The 23805-nt window shown below is 40.4% G+C and overlaps 1 protein-coding gene across 1 annotated transcript in view; it reads right to left on the reverse strand.

Annotated features, from left to right (window-relative positions):
* IBSP (integrin binding sialoprotein) overlaps positions 1-23805 on the reverse strand; it is a 42663-nt gene that overhangs the window by 16007 nt on the left and 2851 nt on the right. The window contains exons 2-3 of the mRNA XM_063425291.1: positions 21268-21332; positions 2798-2848 (exon numbers count right to left, since the gene is read on the reverse strand). Of these exons, the coding sequence (XP_063281361.1) occupies positions 2798-2848; positions 21268-21321 (105 nt within the window). The 5' untranslated portion in view covers positions 21322-21332. The remainder of the gene's footprint in view (positions 1-2797; positions 2849-21267; positions 21333-23805) is intronic.

Below are 23805 nucleotides of genomic sequence, written 5' to 3' on the forward strand. Positions count from 1 at the left end.
CTTGTTTCCAGCTACAGTAGGTGTGTGTGGTTTCACTGTATAATCATATAATTATAGTGCGCCATTGCCACAATATATTTAAATTGTGATCCCACACATGAACATTTCCAGCATTTTTTCCAGGAAGCTTAGAACATTTCTGAGTCACTTCATCCACCAGCAACTAGAGATCTTTTTGGTAGTCATTATATTTTCAAGAAGTAATTTGTTTACAACGTTTGTTTAAAGGAACACTATAGTGTCAGGAATACAAACCTCTATTCCTGACACTATAGTTCTAATAGCGCTGTTTAGGTGGCCGGCCCTGCTGTCCCTGCTGTAAAACAGTGATTTACTCAGCTTTTTCAAGCGTTGCGCTGTTCCTGAAAAGGCAGTATGTACATTAAAAAGTCTACAGGGACATTCCATAGACTCCAAAACAACTACATTAAGAAGTAGTTGTTCTGGTGACTATAGTGTCCCTGTAATAATTGCCATATAGTATTGCTTAATGATATTGACACATATTTCATCTTGCTGTAAATAACAAATAAAAAAAAGTGCGGCAGGACAGGACTTGGAATTTAGGATGTCCCTGAAGAACCTAGTTTACTTGGTATAGACAACGCCAAGCAACATAGTGCTAACAATCTGCTAACCATTAAATGCAAGTCAGATGCAAAAGACACTTATTGTCACTTATTATCAGTACCAATTTAGATGAAATCATTTATCAGTTACAAATATCATACATGCTGTTAAAGGACCACTATAGTGCCAGGAAAACATACTTATTTTCCTGGCTCTATAGGGTTCTTGGGTCCCCCTCACCCTCTGGGTCCCCCTCCCACTGGGCTCTAGGGTGAGGAAGGGGTTAAATTCCTACCTTTTTCAAGCGCCGAGCTCCCTCGGCGCAGGAGAATCTCCTCTTTCTTCTGCCGTCATCGGCTGAATGTGCATGCGTGGCAAGAGCCGCGCGCGCATTCAGCCAGTCTATAGGAAAGCATTCTCAATGCTTTCCTATGGACGCTGGCATTTCTCACTGTGAAAATCACAGTGAGAAGCGCGGAAGCGCCTCTAGCGGCTGTCAATGAGACAGCCACTAGAGGCTGGATTAACCCATTTGTAAACATAGCAGTTTCTCGGAAACTGCTATGTTTACAGCAGGCAGAGTTAATCCTAGATGGACCTGGCACCCAGACCACTTCATTTAGCTGAAGTGGTCTGGGTGCCTATAGTGGTCCTTTAAAGCTAGCTGATATTGTGTGAGTGCTGGTCATTTTACTTAATTCATAATTATTGGTTTCAAGCTGAATTCCCTGGCCAAGCTAAGCTAGGCTTTGATTTGAGGATATCATGACCAAAATAATAAATAAAAAAATCATCCATCCATATCAGACGATGTGCAATCAGGAGAATGCAGTGAATGCTCTCCTCTCTTCCTTCATTATTTGTATGATTCAAGGGATAGTAATACAAACTGAGGTCCCCAGAATGCCTTGCTGATACGCTCATCCATTGCACTGTGTAGTTTGACCCAATCCCATGGCTGCCTGAATGCCTTGCTGATACGCTCATCCATTGCACTGTGTAGTTTGACCCAATCCCATGGCTCCCAGAATGCCTTGCTGATACACTCATCCATTGCTCTGTGTAGTTTGACCCAATCCCATGGTTCCCAGAATGCCTTGCTGATACACTCATCCATTGCACTGTGTAGTTTGACCCAATCCCATGGCTCCCAGAATGCCTTGCTGATACACTCATCCATTGCTCTGTGTAGTTTGACCCAATCCCATGGCTCCCAGAATGCCTTGCTGATACACTCATCCATTGCTCTGTGTAGTTTGACCCAATCCCATGGTTCCCAGAATGCCCTGCTGATATGCTCATCCATTGCACTGTGTAGTTTGACCTTAACCCATGGCTCCCAGAATGCCTTGCTGATATGCTCATCCAATGCATTGTGTAGTTGGACCCAAACCTATGGCCCATACATGTTTCCAATACCATGCAGTATTGTGCTAGGTTGGTGTCTATATAACTGTGAAAATAAATGACCACTTTAAAGTCAATGTCATCGGAAGCCAGATCCTCCAGTCTCCACTGGTGTCCTTGTCTCTCACAGTCATGTTGAGTTTTCCTTACATAAATGTCCAATTTAGAATGAAATTAATTCACCACAATATGCAATGGGGTTTTCTAATGATAGTCAAATGAGACCCCTTACTCGAGCGTTCCAGAAGATCATCATTCATTTGATCTATTTTCATTTTAAAAAGTGTGTTTTTCAAATTTGTACTGTTATATATTCAGCTGTAAGATTATATGAGTTAAGAGAAAATGTGGATTCTTTGCAATTGCAAAGAACATTAGTAACAACATATAAACTACATTCTTAAATGTTGCAACTCGAGATCAGATTTATAATGTTGCTTGGATGGCAGTGTTAAAGGAAAACTGATTCAAAACTGTATTCCAAATGCTATAGTGTGCCTCTCTAAGTAACTAAAGGTCCAGCCCCCCGACTAGTGAATACAATGTTAAAAACCCTTTTATTCACTTACTTGTTTCCAGTGTCAAGGTCACTTAGCGTTGGCTCGCTCTCCTCCTCCTCTGATGACATAGCAATCAGGGAACCTAATGCCCGGTGAACTTCAGGGGCTTCTCCAAAAGAAAAGCATTAAAGCAAAGCTTTCCTATTGTGAAGACGCTGGACATCCTTATGCAAATCATGTGTTTCAGAAATGTTCAAACTATGCAGAAACTAATTAATTTTGAAATTATCTATCTAATACATAAGTTAAATTTAACTTACCGCTTTTTCATCAGAATCACTTCCTTTCCACCTTCTTTGAAAACGATTAATCTACAAGAAGATTAATAGTAAAATGATGTGTTAGCAGTCTGCACTGTTACCATACGATTCATACATTTTATGTGCTTTATGACTGACTGTGGCTCTCTTCACTAAACTCTGACTTTTAGTAAGTGGGTCAGGTATATAAAATATGGGAACATATCTCCAATGTGGGCCCACTGTTTGAGTTTGGAAGTTTAACTTGACAAATATATATATAGTTTAACTTGCCAAATAACAAGTGTGTTATCATGCTACATGGAAAATTAGCATTCTTTGAAAGACATTTCATGCACTGTATCTCGTAAAGTATTATGCAAAAAAATAAAAATCAGTTTTAATGGTTCTATACAAAGAAAAACCTTAAAAACTCAAAATTGAGGGACAAGCATTTAAAATCAATGGGACTCTCATTCCTTTAAGGCATCCAGTGCCTTATATCTTAAATGCACTGGAGCTTCCTAACCCACGGATTCATCAAACCTGAAAACCGAATTTCCAATGTGAAAATTTAGATGAACTGTTAAAGGAAAGGACACTTTCAAATTGTTCTTTCTGTGTCTTTGTTCACAAACCACAAATCATGTTATGTTTTGTTAAGCGTCACTGTGTGAATTGTGATTTGTGAAAATAAAAGACATGCAGAAAAATAATTATTTGTTACTATCTCTATTCTTAAAGGACCACTATAGTCACCCATAGTCACTTCAGCTCAGTGAAGTGGTCTGGGTGCCAGGTCCCCTAGGTTTTAACTCTTCAGATGTAAACATAGCAGTTTCAGGGTGTTTACATAGCAGGGTTAATCCAGCCTCTAGTGGCTGTCTTTCTGACAGCTGCTAGAGGCGCATTTGCAACGCTCAATACGAAAATCGCATTGAGCATGCAGAACGTCTATAGGAAAGCATTGGGAAATGCTTTCCTATGGGCTTTTTTAATGCGCGTGCGGCTCTGGCCGTGCATGCGCATTCGGCTCCACTCAGGAGCTGACTTCGGAGGGGGAGAAAAAGTCACCCGGGCCGAGGGAGACCGGCACTGTATAAAGGTAAGTGGCTGAAGGGGTTTTAAACCCTTCAGCCCAGTGGGAGGGGGGCCTTGAGGGTCGGGGGGCCTAAGGATTATATAGTGCCAGGAAAACGAGTTTGTTTTCCTGACACTATAGTGATCCTTTAACGCCTTAAGGACCAAACTTCTGGAATAAAAGGGAATCATGACATGTCACACATGTCATGTGTCCTTAAGGGGTTAAACAACAATAGAGCACGTCAGCATTCATGTTGGTTCTATATAAATGTGTTTTTCTAAAAATACAAAAAACACATGAAACCTGATTCCATTTTCCAACATGATGAGAATGACAAAAAAACAGCTTTGCAGGTGTTAGTGTATATGTATATTATGCTCATAACTTTATATGTGAGATCTCTAGGTCAGTCTAATGCATGTGCAGGAGACCCAATATTTTGTAGTTTCATGTGTCAAGATGAAACACTGCACATCCAGATTCCTACGACCATGACCACTTCAAAAAGCAAAAGTGGTGATGGTGGTTAGAGTCTCATATATAGCCTGGAATGCATTTTTTATTTATTTATTAAAATATGTGCTATATCGTAATATTTGACCTGTCCTATATTACAATAAAGGAAAATGTGAATGAATTGATCAGCCTAGATCTGTATCTAAATCTCCACGTACACAGATCTCTATGCATGGAATATTACAAATCTAGCCAGTCAAATACCAGGTCCAAGCTGATTATTGTTACAAATGCATCTAGTTGTTAACATTCTAGTTTGAACCTGACTAGTCCATATACAAATGTACATTTTTAGAATGTCACTTGTATTTCCATATATCCATTTAGATTACTATTGAGATACCATATTAATTTTACTTTCTACAACAAAGTCGTGGCAGGCTGGTTGTATTGTTAATTCTTTAATAGAGAAATGTTTCGATTGTATTTGTGTTTGATATCCCATATTTTTCTGTGAAGCAGACGTTCCCAGAATTAATTTCCTCCCCTCTTATTTATAATGATTGCTTGTTTTATTTTATTCACAAAACTAAGGATGTGATTATGAACATATGATCATGGGTGTTTCATTTCCTGGTAAAAACGTGAGAGTATGGAACATTCCATTTTAATTATATGGCAGGATCATCAGTGAATAGTGACTGAATATATACTGCCATCTTGGGGCAAATATTGAATACACACTATTACAATAAATATAAAATGAATGTATGCTGATATTTATTATTACATTTGTGATAGCGTGTAAGTACATACATTTACTTATTTGTAGTTATAAACATCCCATTTTGGTAAATTGAGATTTTTTTGTAAAGTAATATCTGATTGTAGTAATCAAGGCAAACGACATAGGGCTCATTTTCCAAACTTGTTGCTATTCCTAAAAAGGCTGCCAGTATTATTGGCAAATACTGACTTTATGCATGCTACAATGTCTGGTAATTAGTGACTGCTGAAATTTCCCATTTGTCCTATAGAGATAGAGAGATACCAAAGTCTAATATTTATCATGATCTGGTTTTTGTGCTAGAAGGTAAAAACTGCCACCTTTTGCTATCTAAATAAAAACGGTCGGTCTTATCAAGGTGTAAAAAAAAAAAACCCAGAAAAACCACTAAATTCTCAATACAGTCTATATTTAAAATATATACATTTACTCTATATATTTATGTACATATGCACTAAAGGCTATTTTAAAACATTTTCAAATGTTAATGGCTGATTTCTAATGACAAGTACATAAACAAGATCACAAAATATAAAACAAAATAATATAGAGGACTGAATAAATGAGTAACCGACTCACAAACCCATTTTGGTGGGCCTAAAAGAATCACCAACATCTACTGCTTAATGTGTACTACACTTAACAAAGAGTAGACATAAATCTGATTACACCACAATTTGATGCCCCAGGCAACCAGGAGCTGGAAAAATATCTGACAATGATGCTGGGATCTACAAAACGATGAAAGCCATGAAAGAATTAGTTTTACCAACTTAGAGAAGACTAATGTAGACCTCTGTAAATAGGTTTTACACATAATACATGTATTAAACAGTAGACGTAGAGTATAGGTTTAGTGATCGTGACTTTATGAGATTTAGGTTATTTAGATTGTAAGCTCATTTGGACAAAGCCCTATTCACCTACTACTGCCCGAATGTAAAAAAATGTTTTTTAAGAATTAAACATTTGTCTTGCTTTACCTCTTGTACAGTACTGCAGAATAAGTTGGCCCTATATAAATAACTGTAATTGTAGTCGCTATGCATTACTATTATCTAGGATAGCCTATCTGAATACAATCACTTTTTGTAAATCCTTTTAGTGGAAAAATGCCTAAAATGTGCAATAAGAAGGTGAAAGTTTATTCCCTGTAAATTATCACTTTGTTACATTATCTCTTTAACACCTTATGTGTTACTGGCTTTGTCTTGATAAAATAACAGTTGTTCCGTTAGCCACATATCTTCAGTGATGTCATGCTTTCTTTATGATGTCATAGACCAATACTATAAATAGACAGTCCAGGTTTTAGAGCACACACACATATAAACACCAAATGAAATCAAGCGACACGGGATGTTTGAATCTTTGTCCAAATAGAGAAGGTACATTTTTCCAATATAACTGTTTTGGAATTAAATCTGAAATTTCCTAATAAATTCAACCCATTGTCTTTCAAATCTACACATCCTGTGAGCGTCTAAAAATGCATTATTTTGGATGTTCTATAACTGTAAGTCCATCACTCTGGGTGTTTTTTTTCAACACATAGAGCATTGTAGTGTATTGAAGACCCACATTACAATATTTAGGTAAAAAGTTCTGACTACTATCTAATTATCTAAACTATCTAATTCAGTTAGAGTCAATAATGGATATACACTGAACAAAATTATAAACACAACACTTTTGTTTTTGCCCCCATTTTTCATGAGCTGAACTCAAAGATCTAAGACTTTTTCTATGTACACAAAAGGCCTATTTCTCTCAAATATTCTTCACAAATCTGTCTAAATATGTGTTAGTGAGCACTTCTCCTTTGCCTAGATAATCCATCCACCTCACAAATGTGGCATTTCAAGAAGCATGATTACTGCACAGGTTTGCCTTAGGCTGGCCACAATAAAAGGCCACTCTAAAATGTGCAGTTTTAATGTATTCGGAGGTCTGGAGGGGTGAGAGGCGAGAACCAGTCAGTTTCTGGTGTGACCACCTAGGGGTGGTTCAGCCGGTCAGGTCCATACCTAGTAACCTGGAAGACTCAGGTGCCCTCAGACCTCCAGGCAGTAATCAACGCAAGAGTTGCAGCTTCTTTGGAGAAGGCCTTACCCAAGGCATTCCAGCCACTCAAGACGCAATCAAAGCGCCTGCTAAACGCTCCCAACTGAGAGACGTCCCGGAGGACGGTCTTCCAAGGTGCAAGGCCACCCTGCTAAACGCCACTGGAAAGGCGTAGGGTCAAAAACCAAAACTCACTAAGGGTAAGGCTCCCTTAAAGAAGGTAAAACGTATACAGCCTGTAAACCCTCCAACTTATAATGCTTCCTTGGATGAGGAGCAGGAGGTCCCACCATCACTATTGTTTCTCAATGAGTGGCAAGCCCATTCTCATGACGGGACTTGGGGTCCCAACTCCTTTGTGAAGGGGACCTTTCTGGGTGAGCCCCAGCATGTGGGCGATGTGGAGGAAGAGTTGGTGTCTGTGCAGCCGGATGGTGAGCTCTTTTTTTACACCAATGGCCAACGCTGTTTGACCCAAGAAACATTCGCCACCCAAGCTAGGGAGATTGGACACCACCTGAAATTATGCACTTATGGCTACGGAAGGCACTGGACAAGGAGGTCCGGAAGTGACTGAGATCATAGTGCCCCAGACCTTCACTCCAGATAAGGTCGTCTATACCCCAGAATTTGACCAGATGATGCTGGCCTTCATGGCACGAGGGGGTAGAGACCCACGGAAAGGGGTAGAGAAAGGATTTAAGAGAGCACAGGATGAGCTCCTCGATGTGTCGGGCCACTTGCCTGAGTTCTGGATCTAACGGATGAGGCATACACCCAGGCTGACTCCTTTCAGTGGACAATCCACGCGACGGGGCACACAATATTCAAGAGTGGACCCAGAGATGTTTTGCTTCCTGGGCAACACAAATGTTGCCCTCTCTTTGGATACCAGAAAATATCTGAATGTCTCTTTCCTGGTTAAACATTTTTACATACCACCATTTCAAGATGGAAGGTATCCATATATTGTGGCACCCCCGGAAAGAGGGGACTGGCTTGCCCACCTGGACTTAAAAGCTACATGCGCAGTCATCCCTCCAGCTTTCTCCTGGCTTTGTATGCCTTGGAATCCCTCTGCTTCCTGGTCAATTGAGAAAAGTCAACACTGACTCCAACTGAATATGTTCAAGTCCTTGGGCTCGACATCAACTCTCTGTCATGTACACTCTGACGTCCATCTACCACAGTCATGGCAATATGCAAGAAAATACAGAAGATACTATGTTGGGATTTGATCCCACTCAGACTGCTGGCACGGATCGCAGGACTACTATCCTCCTCCATCCAGGCGATCTTCTGAGGCCCACAACACTCTCGGCCCATGTAACACCTAAAAGCTTGTTTCCTCAGGATGGTAGATCCATCTTTGGCATGATCGACTTTTCGCATCTCGCACCAACCGCCAACTAACGATTTTCTACAGCTGATTACCAGTTCCGGAGGGTGCAGAGGTAGATGCATTCCTGCAGGCATGGCTGACTGAAGGGGTGCACACATTTCCACCCTTTGCAATGATCGCGGGAGTGGTTCACCACATCAGAATTCTGAAAGTTGCAATCTCCCTGGTGACACCCCGGTGGCAGAGTCAGCCTTGGTTCCCAGATCTCCTCGCACTGTTATACCAGAAACCTCCGCTATTAACAGACGATCTGATGATACTCACGTATTCCATGGGGAATCCTCATCCCATGCTACAAGAAGGACATCTCTCTTTCATGGCCTGGAGTCTTTCAGGGGGGTTTGATGCACTGACGACTTATCGCCAACAGCTAGAGATATACTCTGGGACTCATGGGCCCCTGGAATGAGGAAATGTTACCTCTCAGCTTGGAATTCGCAGGTCAAATGGTGAATGGGACAGAACCTCGATCCTTTTACAGCCTTTGTATCCTCTATATTGAACTTTCTCGCGTCCCTGTTCTCGGAAGGTAAGTCCTACCAGTCCATCAATACCATGCGTTCTGCGATTTCAGAGGTTCACGTTCCATTACAAGGGAAATCGATATGTTGATATCCCTTGGTTTGTAGACCACTTCAGAACGTAGACCCCTGCACTGAATATTCCTCCATTTGGGTTGTGACCCAAGTTCTTCTCCATTTGGGTTGTGACCCAAGTTCTTTGTTTCAGAAAGAAATTACTTTCTTAGAGCAAATTGTCTTTAGGCAACTGACAGCGAAGTTTACCCTTCTTTTTATGTCTGGTATCTTTCTGTCGGATTTTGGACATTCGAGCATTCCACGTAGACGCCTTCTCGTTTTCTCTGGAAGGTGTCACTCTTTGGGTGTCTCGACGTACTAGACTGACTTCACGTTGGTTTTTACCTATTTTTTTATCGGAACCCAACTTTGCATGATCCAGACGCTGCATGCCTATGTATGGCCACGCTACGATTACCGCATTCCGACAATTATTAGTGTCCTATGGTAGGCCACATGGACCAGTCTCGGTTACCACCTTGGCCTGCTGGGTACGATGGCTTTTATCTCTCACCGGGACTGACCCCTCCTTCAGCGCACAATTGGTTCGGGGTGCAGCGGCCTCTTCCACCTTCACAGCAGGGGCCCCCCTTATCAGATATATCGCTTTCGGCAGACTGGTGACGAGAACCCACCTTTCGGTTGTTTAACTCTCGCCCGTCCTCCATTGCCGTTTTCTCTCCATTACCTTAGCGTTAAAAATGCAAAGTATGAAGCCTCCTGTCATGTGATAACATTGAAGATTATGCTAGCTTTAGTGTACTAATACTCTTAATTTTAATAATGGAAGGAGGGGAGTATTTCCCCCCCATTGAACTTCCCCCACCCACATTCAGGTGGGTTCGCATCACCAGGGAGGTGATGTATGTTATCAATATGGTACTGGTTGTTTTCTTGGTACTGCATAATTGACTCTCACTCTAGATGGAAAGTTGGGGTTGTTTTTCATATATAGTTTATATATGTAAAGACATTTTATATTAAGTAGTTATATCATGGTAGGTTACATTTTATAGATCACGATAGATCGTGCTAGTACTGTAATGGTTACTTATATTGTGCAGGTTAACATTTCATATGACTAAAACGCTTTCGGTCTCTTTTAGCTTAAAAAAACAGTGAGATCTTCTATATCAAGCGTACAAGGATATTCGTTGTTCCCAGTTTTGAATGAATCTAGCCGTTATTCATCGTTCCTGGAACTCGAACTGTCTTCGTTATTCTGTATGGTTCTTCAGTTGATCGTGTGACTTGTGATGTCGCCGTTATCAAGAGATAGTGACTCAGTGGAAGGATCTTATACTCTCTGCCTGTCTCTGATTGGTTCCTTTTTTTCTCTATATGTCTTTGCTGCTATGGAGTAGTAAAGGAAGATTATGCAAAATACTCGCCTCCTGTCATTAATAAAATTAAGATTATTAGTACACTAAAGCTAGCATAATCTTCAATTGACTAAGACAGCCAGTAAAGCCAGTAAAGACAGCTAGGTCCCCCGTTATTGCGCAGGTCACTAGTAGTAGTTTTAAATGACAGGCTGTTTAGGCGACATGCCCCTACTCGCGGAATGCCGTGGTGCACATGTCTAGAAAGTAACAGGTTGTAATTCGTTTTGTACATAGATTTGTGTTTGAGTAGGTTATGACTGAACACATGTGAAGTTAGTTTTGTTTACTGAACTTCATAAATTTTGATTTGTATTTTATTTGAAAGAAAAGTTAATATTTCGTGATTTCATTGGCGTGGATTTCCAAAACACAAAATTATAGTAAATTCAACAACGAATGGCAAAATATAGGCAAAAAAATAACCAAACTGACTATAGCTGTTTGAAGAATTTGTATCAACCATTATTTTTGACAAGATTTTGCAATTTGGTTTTCAATTCACTACAATTCAGAGTTTAATAAATAAAGCCATGAATGTTTATTTTAAAAAAAATCACAAAAATCTATTTTTCAATTCAGCCAGTCAAAACAACCACCTGTGTGTGTTCTAATAGGAGAAAGAATGTATAGACTGGTAAGACCATTGTATTTAGAGTAAATAATTAATAATAAAGAATATGGTGGCAAGATACTCAAATGTTTCAACAATCTTTATGACATGATGCAAAATATACTTATATAACAAATTACATTTAACTTGATACTGGAAAAGAGGCAATTTAAGTGAGAAGTATGTTTTTATAAACATAATTTGTGTCCACTTTTCACTAATGAATGAACAGATGCAATGTCAATTTTAATAAAACCAGCTTTTGACTACTTGCATAAAAAGTACGACTTTATAGAAAAATATTTAATCTATTTATCAGACTAGTTTTGAAAATGTATTGGGAAGCTGTACTTGATTTTTTTTCTATTTATAAGCTATCTATGGTGTTGTTTTATTGACTCAAAGAATTATCCTGGTTTGAATATATTATTTGGAATCAACTCCATACTTTTAAAGAACCAAAGAGATCACATGTTAATATTGGTATATACATTGCTGCCATTTTCCTACAACTATATTTATACAAATAATGTCAATATAATCTGTAGGTGAAAGTTTAGGATCCAGTGATCATCAGTCAGTGTGGTTTAATATAAGAATAGTGACTGAGTCACACCACACAAAAACAAAAGTTTTGGACTTTAAAAAAAAGACTTTTCTAAAATTAGAAAATGTGTAAAGGAGCCATTATCAGAATGGAGCAGTTTAAATGGATTCCAAGAGAATGGGATTTTTTTAAAACGTTGTACTACTGAAGGCAACAGAAAATTGCATTAGGCTTGTCAGTAATAGCAAAAAAATTACGAAACCACTGTGGTACGCCGCAGCAGTGGCCAAAATAGTAAAACCCCAAAAGTTAGCATTAAGTAATTCTAAAATAAACTCAGAGTAAGGAAGATAGACAGATGTATAAGATTTTGCAGAAAGAGGCTAAACAAGTTACAAGAGTTTCCAAATCACACATAGAAGAGAAAATAGCGCAGTCAGTAAAAAAAGGGGACAAAACTATTTTTAGATACATAAATAGAAAAGGAAAGTAAAACAAGTATTAGTTAGATTAAAAACAAAAGAATGAAGGATTGTAGAAGAGGATAACGGTCTAGCTGACTGCCTCAATGAAGAAAAGGGACCTCAGGAAAAAATGACAAATAAGTAATTGGTTACATGTGAGTTTACAGAGGGAGAAGTTCTATTTCAACTGTCAAAAGTAAAGACAAATAAGTCAATGGGGCCTAATGGAATACACCCAAAGGTATTAAAAGAGCTTAGTGGTGTACTAGCAAAACCATTAACGGATTTATTTAACCAATCATTGTTAACAGGAGTAGTCCCAGAAGATTGGAAGTTAGCGAATGTTGTGCCCATTCACAAGTAAGGTAGTAGGGAGGAGTTGGGCAACTATAGGCCAGTAAGCCTTATTTCAGTAGTGGTGAAAGTAATGGAATCCATGTTAAAGGATAGGATTGTTGAACATCTAAGATCACATGGATTTCAAGATCAGAGACAACATGGGCTTACTTCAGGGAGATCATGCCAAACTAATCTTAGTGATTATTTTTGATTGGGTAACTAAAATAATAGATTAGCCTAGTGCAATAGACATTGCTTACCTAGATTTCAGTAAGGCTTTTGACACTGTTGCACATAGAAGGCTTATCAATAAACTGCAATCTTTAAGTTTGGATTCCAAGATTGTTCAATGGGTAAGGCAGTGACTGAGTGACAGGCAAAATAGTGTTGTAGTCAATGGAGTATATTTTAAGCATGGTCTTGTTACCAGTGGGGTTCCTCAGGGATCTTTACTTGGACCAATTTTCTTTAATATTTTTATTAGTGATATTGCAGAAGGTAAAAACCCAAGAACAGAGTATAGAATGTTTGATAGAGTCCTAACCTCAAAATCTGAGGAAAGGGATTTAGGGGTAATAGTTTCAGATCACCTAAAGGTAGGCAGACAATGTAATAGAGCAGCAGGAAATGCTAGCAGTAGTGATGTCACGAACATAAAAATTTCTGAACCACCATAGAATGGGCAGGCGATTTTTAAAACCCACAGGGACTCTTTCTGGCCACAATAGTGATGGAAAAGTTGTTTCAAGGGGACTAACACCTGGACTGTGGCATGCCAGAGGGGGATCCATGGCAAAACTCCCATGGAAAATTACATAGTTGATGCAGAGTTTGGTTTTAATCCATAAAGGGCATAAATCACCTAACATTCCCAAATTGTTTGGAATAACGTGCTTTAAAACATCAGGTATGATGTTGTATCGATCAGGTAGTGTAAGGGTTACGCCCGCTTCACAGTGACAGACCAAACTCCCCGTTTAACGTCCATTTGCACAACCACAAACTCCCCATTTGCACATGTTTTAGTGCAAACTAGTCTAACTACTAATATAGTTGAAACATGCTACTTTTATTCATGCCAGACAACCATGCAGGCCATACTAATAAACATGACAGGGCCAATCATAGTTAACTACCTCAGATAGTAACATGGCTCCCTCTATATACAGAGTAAACATGGCTCCCTCTATAAACAGAGTAACATGGCTCCCTCTATATACAGTGTAACATGGCTCCCCTCTATGTACAGAGTAACATGGCTCCCTCTATATACAGTGTAAACATGGCTCCTCTCTATATACAGAGTAACATGGCTTCCCTCTATATACCGTGTAAACATGGCTCCCTCTATATACAGAGTAACATGGCTCCCTCTATATACAGAGTAACATGGCTCCCTCTATATACAGAGTAACATTGCTTCCCTCTATATACCGTGTAAACATGGCTCCCTCTATATACAGTGTAAACATGGCTCCTCTCTATATACAGAGTGACATGGCTTCCCTCTATATACCGTGTAAACATGGCTCCCTCTATATACAGAATAACATGGCTCCCTCTATATACAGAGTAACATGGCTTCCCTCTATATACTGTGTAAACATGGCTCCCGCTATATACAGAATAACATGGCTCCCTCTATATACAGAGTAACATGGCTCCCCTCTATATACAGTGTAAACATGGCTCCTCTCTATATACAGAGTAACATGGCTCCCTCTATATACAGTGTAAACATGGCTCCTCTCTATATACAGAGTAACATGGCTCCCCTCTATATACAGAGTAACATGGCTCCCTCTATATACAGAGTAACATGGTTTCCCTCTATATACCGTGTAAACATGGCTCCCTCTATATACAGAATAACATGGCTCCCTCTATATACAGAGTAACATGGCTCCCCTCTATATACAGTGTAAACATGGCTCCTCTCTATATACAGAGTAACATGGCTCCCTCTATATACAATGTAAACATGGCTCCTCTCTATATACAGAGTAACATGGCTCCCCTCTATATACAAAGTAATATGGCTTCCCTCTATATATCGTGTAAACATGGCTCCCTCTATATACAGAATAACATGGCTCCCTCTATATACAGTGTAAACATGGCTCCTCTCTATATACAGAGTAACATGGCTACCCTCTATACAGGGGCGTACCTGAAGCATTTGGCACCCGGGGCGGATCCTTTATTTGGCACCCCCCTCCCCAACTTTGGAATGTAAAAAACAACTGCAATGTTTTTTAAATGTATGTGTATGCAGTGTGTGTATAGTGTATATAGTGTATGCAGTGTGTGTATAGAGTGTGCAGTGTGTGTATAGAGTGTGCAGTGTGTGCATAGTGTATGCAGTGTGTGTGTATAGTGTGTGCATAGTGAATGCAGTGTGTGTATAGTGTGTATGCAGTGTGTGTAGTGCATGTAGTGTGTGCAGTATGTGTATAGTGCGTGCAGTGTGTATGCAGTGTGTGTAGTGTGTAGTGTGTATGCAGTGTGTGTAGTGTGTGTGTATAGTGTGTGCATAGTGTGTACAGTGTGTGTATAGTGTGTACAGTGTGTGTGTATATTGTGTGTATAGTGTGTATGTATAGTGTGTGTATAGTGTGGGCAGTGTGTGTATAGTGTGTGCAGTGTGTGTATAGTGTATATGCAGTGTGTATAGTGTGTAAATAGTGTGTATGCAGTGTGTGTATAGTGTGTATGCAGTGTGTGTATAGTGTGTATGCAGTGTGTGTATAGGGTGTATGCAGTGTGTGTATAGTTAGTGCAGCGTGTCTATAGTGTATGCAGTGTGTGCAGTGTGTATGCAGTGTGTGTAGAGTGTGTGCAGTGTGTGTAGAGTGTGTGCAGTGTGTGTAGAGTGTGTGCAGTGTGTGCAGTGTGTGTATAGTGTGTGCAGTGTGTGTATATAGTGTGCAGTGTGTGCATAGTGTATGCATTGTGTGTATAGTGTGTGTGTATAGTGTGTGCATAGTGTATGCAGTGTGTGTATAGTGTGTGTGTATAGTGCGTATGCAGTGTGTGTAGTGCATGTAGTGTGTGCAGTGTGTGTGCAGTGTGTGCAGTGTGTATGCAGTGTGTGTATAGTGTGTGCATAGTGTGTGTATAGTGTGTACAGTGTGTGTAGAGTGTGTGCAGTGTGTGCATAGTGTGTGTGCAGTGTTTGCAGTGTGTGTAGAGTGTATGCAGTGTCTGTAGAGTGTGTATAGTGTGTGTAGAGTGTATGCAGTGTGTGTAGAGTGTATACAGTGTGTGTATAGTGTATGCAGTGTGTGTATAGTGTGTGTAGTGTGTATGCAGTGTGTGTGCAGTGTATGCAGTGTGTGTGCAGTGTTTGCAGTGTGTGTGCAGTGTATGAAGTGTCTGTAGAGTGTGTAGAGTGGGTATAGTGTGTGTAGAGTGTATGCAGTGTGTGTAGAGTGTATGCAGTGTGTGTATAGTGTGTGTAGTGTGTATGCAGTGTATGCAGTGTGTATGCAGTGTGTATGCAGTGTGTATGCAGTGTGTGTAGAGTGTATGCAGTGTGTGTAGAGTGTATGCAGTGTATGCAGTGTGTGTAGAGTGTGTAGAGTGTGTATAGAATGTATGCACATGCAGTGTGTATGTTGTGTGGAATAAGTGCTGCCACTTACCTGTCCCTCCCGTCCTCCTCGACTGGTGGTCCGGTGGCACAGCATCACTGGGCAGTTTAGAGGGGCCCAGTATTCTCCATGCTCGTTAATAAGACTATCTACCCGAGTTTCCCATCCAGCAGCAGCAGGGTCCTCTGTTCTCGTGATCCGCGAGAGCGTTGCTATGACAACGTTCTCGCGATCCGCGAGAGCGTTGCTATGGCAACCCATGGCAACGCTCTTGCGGATCGCGAGAACAGAGGACCCTGCTGCTGCTGGATGGGAAACTCGGGTAGATAGTCTTATTAGCGGCCGGTCCCTTTACACAAGACACAGGGCGGCATTTCGCCGCCCCTGCGAAAGTTCGCCCTGGGCACCCCCCTAGTGAGTGGTACCTGGGGCGGACCGCCCCCGCCACCCCCCCCCCCTTAGTATGCCACTGCCTCTATATACAGAGTAACATGGCTCCCTCTATATACAGAGTAACATGGCTTCCCTCTATATACCGTGTAAACATGGCTCCCTCTATATACAGAATAACATGGCTCCCTCTATATACAGAGTAACATGGCTCCCTCTATATACAGAGTAACATGGCTTCCTCTATATACAATGTAACATGGCTCCCTCTATATACAGAGTAACATGGCTCCCTCTATATACAGAGTAACATGGCTTCCTCTATATACAATGTAACATGGCTCCCTCTATATACAGTGTAAACATGGCTCCTCTCTATATACAGAGTAACATGGCTTCCCTCTATATACCGTGTAAACATGGCTCCCTCTATATACAGAATAACATGACTCCCTCTATATACTGAGTAACATGGCTCCGCCCTATATACAGTGTAACATGGCTCCCTCTATATACAGAGTAACATGGCTCCCTCTATATACAGAGTAACATGGCTTCCTCTATATACAGAGTAACATGGCTCCCTCTATATACAGTGTAAACATGGCTCCTCTCTATATACAGAGTAACATGGCTTCCCTCTATATACCGTGTAAACATGGCTCCCTCTATATACAGAATAATATGGCTCCCTCTCTATACAGAGTAACATGGCTCCCCTCTATATTTAGTGTAAACATGGCTCCTCTCTTTATACAGAGTAACATGGCTCCCTCTATATACAGTGTAAACATGGCTCCTCTCTATATACAGAGTAACATGGCTCCCCTCTATATACAGAGTAACATGGCTCCCTCTATATCCAGTGTAAACATGGCTCCCTCTATATACAGAGTAACATGGCTCCTGAGCTGCGGGTGGGGGCCCTATAAAAGAATAATGGGGGGGACCTACTGTCCTCCCCCCCGCCCCCACCCCTGAGCGGCGGGTGGGGGTCCTAAGTTACAATAAGAGGGGGGGACCTACTGTCCTCCCCCCGCCCCACACCCTTGAGCTGCGGGTGGGGGCCCTAAACAACAATAAGGGGGGGGGACCTAAATGAAAATCTCCCCAAGCCCCTAGTCACACACCCAAATAAAAAATGCCCCTAGCTACCTCCCTCACCCTAAAAAATAGTGAGGGGGGAATAAAATTACTACCCTGTAAAGTAAAATTCAACTTACTATTCAACGTCTTCTTTTTTCTAAAATCTTAATTTTTGCAGCCCCAAAAAAGGCCAAATAAAAAGCCATCATACCCGTCGAACTTAAAAATAAAATAAAAAAATAATACAAAAAAATTAATCCATCTTCACCCATGGAGGGCTCCGCGCAGACTAGGGTATTAACATATACCCTATTGTTACAATTGTTACTTGAAAAGCATGAGGAATGCCGTTGGGTTACCACATGCTCATTTGTTATACCTCCATGCACTACAAAAATAAAGAATTAAAAAATAAAAATAAAAAAATAATTAAAAAAATGATAAAAAAATAAATAAAAAATAAATGTATGCAGCTTCCAAATTAATCTAAAATGGATGCTGTCCAGGAGGTGGGAGGGTCTGCTAGGGAGGGTGTGCTGCTGATTGACTGGAATGTGTCTGTTGACTGTGAGGAACAGGGTCAAAGTTTACTCAATGATGACGAATAGGGGCGGATTGAACCGCGCATGTGTTCGCCCGCCGTGGCGAACGTGAACACGCTATGTTCGCCAGGAACTATTCACCAGCGAACCGTTCGGTACATCACTAGCTAGCAGAATGCTTGATTGTATAGGGAGAGGTATTAGCAGTAGAAAGAGGGTAGTGCTCATGCCATTGTGCAGAACACTGGTGAGACCTCACTTGGAGTATTGTACACAGTATTAGAGACCTTATCTCCAGAAGGATATTGATACTTTGGAGAGAGTACAGAGAAGGGCTACTAAACTGGTTCATGGATTACAGGATAAAACGTGCAAGGAAAGGTTAAAGGTTATAGCTTGGAGGAAAGACGAGATGGGGGATATGATAGAAACATTTAAATACACAAAAAACTACCAAACAAAAGGACGAATGAATATATATTCGCGCGCGCGAATATCGGGAATTTACCGATACAATCAGGTTCTATTCGTGTGTCCTCGGACACCCCCTTGCCCTCGTGCCTACTTTACCACGGGCTGGGAAACTTAGGCGGTGATCTTCCGCCGGTGAGATACACGGAGACCTTTTGGACATGAACTTTCAAATAGCTTTATTTGACGAATATACCTGGACTATTTAATCTTCAAGCTAGGGATTAATTTACATCTACATTGATTCTCTATCTTTTTCTATCTATCCTATATTGAGTGCACATGAAGGCACCCTTCCTACTTCTCCTGTATTAAGGGTCTCTATACCCTTCTGACGAATAAACAACAGGATTAGGTGTAGGTGTTAACTTCTCCCTTTTTTCTCATGATATTGTGAGTCTTATCTCAGCATCAGTTACAGCTTATTATCCACCTGACATTTTGTGCCCGGGTTTGCACAGTAAGATTTAAGACATCGTTTTCTCTGACGAGAGGATTTATCATGTTATGGGATTAGCTGTAATTATCTCCTACTACTATTAGACTGATGCAGCATTTTTATGAGACTAGTATACTATACTGATGGGATTTAAACATAATGAGATATTGTCAAATTGACACTTTTTTATCGCTATTATCATAATAGATTGAGTTTTCATTCTCAACTACACAGAAATATATCGTTAATTACCACATTGAGACTGTGCATCACATTTTATTTTTGACACACTGTTACTAGTATTTCTAATGACAGTGAGCAGACTTTCTCTGTGGGATTTCACACATTATATCTTATTATAATTTTTATGATACATATGTGTACCACGAAGAGTGTCAAACTCATCTATTTGATTTACACTGTTCCCCTTTTTAATCCTACATTAGATTGCTGCTATTAATTTTTTATCTAGTTAGGCAACCATTGCTGGGGCTTACCTTGGATAGGTGTCCCCTATCGAATAATAAAATATTTGTTATTTTTCTTGATTATATTGTTCTTCTAATTTAACATTGGATTGCCGATAGTGACTTTTCGTTTAGTCAGGCAACCATTGCTGTGGCTTATCTTGTATAGGTGTCCCCTATCGATTAAGAAAGCATTTGTTATTATTTTTCTTGTCCTTGAGTTAACCCAATAAAGGCAGTGGGAACAGGTTCCTTGCTCTCCTCCTTTTTCTAATTTGTCACTATATGTTTTTAGTTTTCAGTGATACTTTGATATTTCAGAGAAAATATATTTTTATTTATAATAATATTGTGACAAACGCTCCTTACCATGGACGCTTGCCACAAACTAGATGCTGACCTCCTGCCCACCAACTATGGGCCATATACATTGTGCCAAATGCACTATTTTCCCTGTTTCTAAACATTTTCCCCCATTCGGGAGCTACAAACTTCCGAACACCGAAACAAAGAAACAACAGACTTAAGTGCTCTCCCTGTGCGCCCGCGTTCGTATAACCGAACAACATGTGCTGGAGAAAATGGTGGCCATCTTGTTGCACGAACGCAGGCAGCGGGATTTCGTTGTTGAGTTTTTGAACTATATGTTGGACACTCGACCGCACAAACACTGGTAAAATTACATGAACGCCTGCTTCTTTCCATAACAAGCCAGGAAAACGGTGTTCGGTAGGATTGTTCGCACGAACAAGGCAAACAATTGCTACCTATGAGCCAGGGGAACTATTCAATGGTTTGTTCGCATGGAACTCCTGAAAATGACCGACCGCTACCACTGAATCTCTGGAACTGTTTTGGGCAGACGCCACGTGTGCAGTTGATTAAAACTTTACCCCGGTGGCGATTCGACTGTGTTTGTGGGATTTGAGCACTATTTGGACAACTTGGGCACTCAAATCTAGGCCATCCGGGGATATAATATCTGTGTATTATGTATATTTTTAAATATTTAATGTTTTATATTTTGTAACTCTAGTGCCTGGGAAATTATTAGTTTAACCCCTTAAGGACCAAACTTCTGGAATAAAAGGAATCATGACATGTCACACATGTCATGTGTCCTTAAGGGGTTAAGCAAAGTACACTAAATTATCTCCCAGACACAGAGACTCCTGGGTGTGTTGTGGGAGTGTCATGGACAGGTTATGGGAGTAGCTTCCTATGTTACTGCTGGAGACCCCCTACTGGGGCTCTGTGTATATAAGTGGGCCATCTGGCCATAATAAAACTAGTCTTCTTGTACCCTTCATCAAGTCTAGCCTGCTGTTTGGGTATACCAGAGCTATAATCACTGCTTCACTTGGGACTTGGGAGAATTACAAGGGATCTGTTACAGTTATCAAGGGATCTGTTACAGTTATCTTCTTCTATTTCCCAATGTGCCCTTTCTTTATACTACATGATACAAAAGTGGAGGTAGAAAGGGTAAGGACCATATTTCTTCTAGAATCATATCTTCATAATAATTTTGGATGAATATTTCCAAGCACATGTTTTTTTAAATTAGTCAATCTCGAGTCAATCTCGTGTTGCACAAATACACTTGTGTAGCAAGTAACTCATAGTTGTGCATCATATTGGGCATATGTTTTTTAAACCCCTGATATCTGATATATTTTAAAATAAAATAAATACAAATTGCTTCACTCTTCAAAGTAGTGGAAAGAGATAATACAAAGAAATATTTTTTTCTCATATGCAAAATGAAGCTTATTTTGGTTACTTACGTAAAACGCACTGCTCAGTCCCACCAGAAAGATCAAGATGATGGCTGTCTTCATTTTGTGTTTGCCTTTGAATAAAAAAAAGAAAATATTCATTTATAGTCACTTGTAGAAGAGATGAGATATATGGATGCCAAAGACATAGACAGGGTTCTTTACTAATTGAGAATTGACAGAATTTCTGCAGTGAGTGGCAAATTTATCCAGAGCTGTTATGTTTCCTGTTGGTCTATTTTGGCTTGAAATTTCAAATTTGATTGTTGAATTTTTTAATTTTTGTCATTTAGCGAATAACTGTGGGAAAGGTGAACTAAAATTTACAATGGCGCTTTTGACAATATTTTTTGTCTGATTTCCAATTTATAACTAATTTTGTAATTCTGCTACACAGGATGTTGTATGTATCCATACAAGCAGACCTCTGGTACCAACATCTGTGCAGCTCCTACTAGGTTTTAAAATGCTTTGTCATGTCATACTTTAGTTATTACGCTATGGGGCTTCCACATTCTGTATTCTATATTCTACCACCTATGAACAAGTTCCCCCAGGGGAACACAAAAGCAATTCCGTAATGGCGAAACCAGCGGCGGACCAAACCCCACTGTTTCCTGCAAGCTGGGGTGCCCATCAGGTGGCCCTGAGTGCATGGGCCACCCGTTGGTATTTCTGAACAGGGGCTCGGTCGGATGCAGTGATCCTTTAACAGTGCGCCCGAGCCCCTGTAATATTGCCAATTCTGGGAGGAACTGAGTGCCTGACACTTCCTCCCTGATACAAGTAGAGAGCCGCGCAGGAGGCAGAGAGCATGTGGTGAGGGGGAGGGAGGTGGAGAGAAGCAAAGACAGTGTGTGGGTGTCTATGTGTCAGTGTGGGCATCTATGTGTGTGTATCTGTGCAAGAGTGTGTATATGTCAGTGTGTGCATCTGTGCGTGAGTGTGTATGTGTCAGTGTGTGCATCTGTGTGTGTGTCAGTGTGTCTGTGTGAGTGTGTGTATGTCTGTATGTGTCTGTGTCTCAGTGTGTCAATTTGTGTATCTGTGTGTGAGATCCCCTTCAGCATTAGCAGTATTATGCTTGTATTTGGATTATTAGCTAAGCCCTTCAGTTGGCACTCTAAAGCTTAAGAACAACTTCATCCTATTGTAAGTTGTTATAGTGCCATAAATATGTGCCTTTGTCCTATTCTCCATTTCTCTTTTTTTCTCTTGTTTTAGATCTTAAAAGTATGGATTGTAACCACGCACCCAAGCCTCTGAGTCAGAAAGCCAGGAATGATACTACCCGGCACGCATCCCGCAATATCAGATCTTCTATTCCTCCCTTGCTTAACTTGTCTGCTGCTGCAGTTTCATAAAGAACACAAAGAGCAACTGCAGCAGCAGACACTTTAGGTTGAGCAGAAGTTGGACAGATAACAAGTGCCTGACCAAACATGTCAAACTCAAGCCAAATACAAAAGTAATCCACGCCTCCTCTCCATGCCTCCTCTGTCATTGCTGCTTTCCTCTCATAGAGAACCATTTGTTGAACGTTCTCACTGGCTCGGAGTGCATGCACACACATTTGGAGCCAATGAAGGAAGTGGGGGGTGGACAGGAGAGAGAGGATATATTTAAAAAAAAAAAGCAAGGGAAAGGGAGGAAGGGAATCTGGGAAGTATTGCATGAAAGAGGAGGACACATTCAAGCTTCCCCAGGCAATGCCTACAAGGTTAGAAGCTTACAATGTCTGTCGTCACTGTGCTGTGCGCGCTGATGACAGACGTAAATTTGGCACAGAACTGGCATTTGGCAGTCCAAATGCTCTCGGCTACCTAAGTCAATTGTACTGGGGGCGTAACTAGCCACCAGCACACAAGCGCAAATATCTCTGTATGTGGAGCATTCCAAGAATAAATGCTGCATATACAGACTCCTACCCTTTAACAAAGCTCAAGTGAGGCGTTAGTATTTTTCCTTTAATTAAATTTCATGAACCTCAATTATGAACTTGAAGTTTGTAGTAAAGACATTATACAGATGTTACCAGTCTTCTTCTTCCAAGAATTTTATCCTGAACACCAATCACCAATGATGTTTAGGAGTTCAAGGGACAAACTGGGCACCATTACAACTTCACAATTAAGTTCATATGGTGCCAATAGGTCACCATCAAGGGTTAAAATGTTAACCAATGGTTTAGCCCAAAGCTTTTAGTTTGGTGCTCTTTCATTTTAGTCTGGGCCTTCCTCTTTGAAGCCTCAGACTAAAATGGAAGTTCTGCGGCTAAACTGTTCGTTAATAGTTTAAACCTTGAAGATGACCTCCTAGCACCATAACAACTTCATTATTTTAGAAGTTTTATGTTTTGGACTTATGAACAGTTTTATTATGCCAGACTCTCTAATAAGAGTAGTAGTACCTCTAGAAAAACTTAGAAAAAGGGGAATTGGGGGCACACATGGAGCATGCATTTCTAAGTAGAGGTGCTGCTGTAAAGACCAAAATATATACAAAATACAGATTAGATAACAGCGCACACTAAATAAATAGCTTTAC

Source organism: Pelobates fuscus, chromosome 6 (genome assembly GCF_036172605.1).
Source record: "Pelobates fuscus isolate aPelFus1 chromosome 6, aPelFus1.pri, whole genome shotgun sequence".
NCBI lineage: Eukaryota > Metazoa > Chordata > Amphibia > Anura > Pelobatidae > Pelobates > Pelobates fuscus.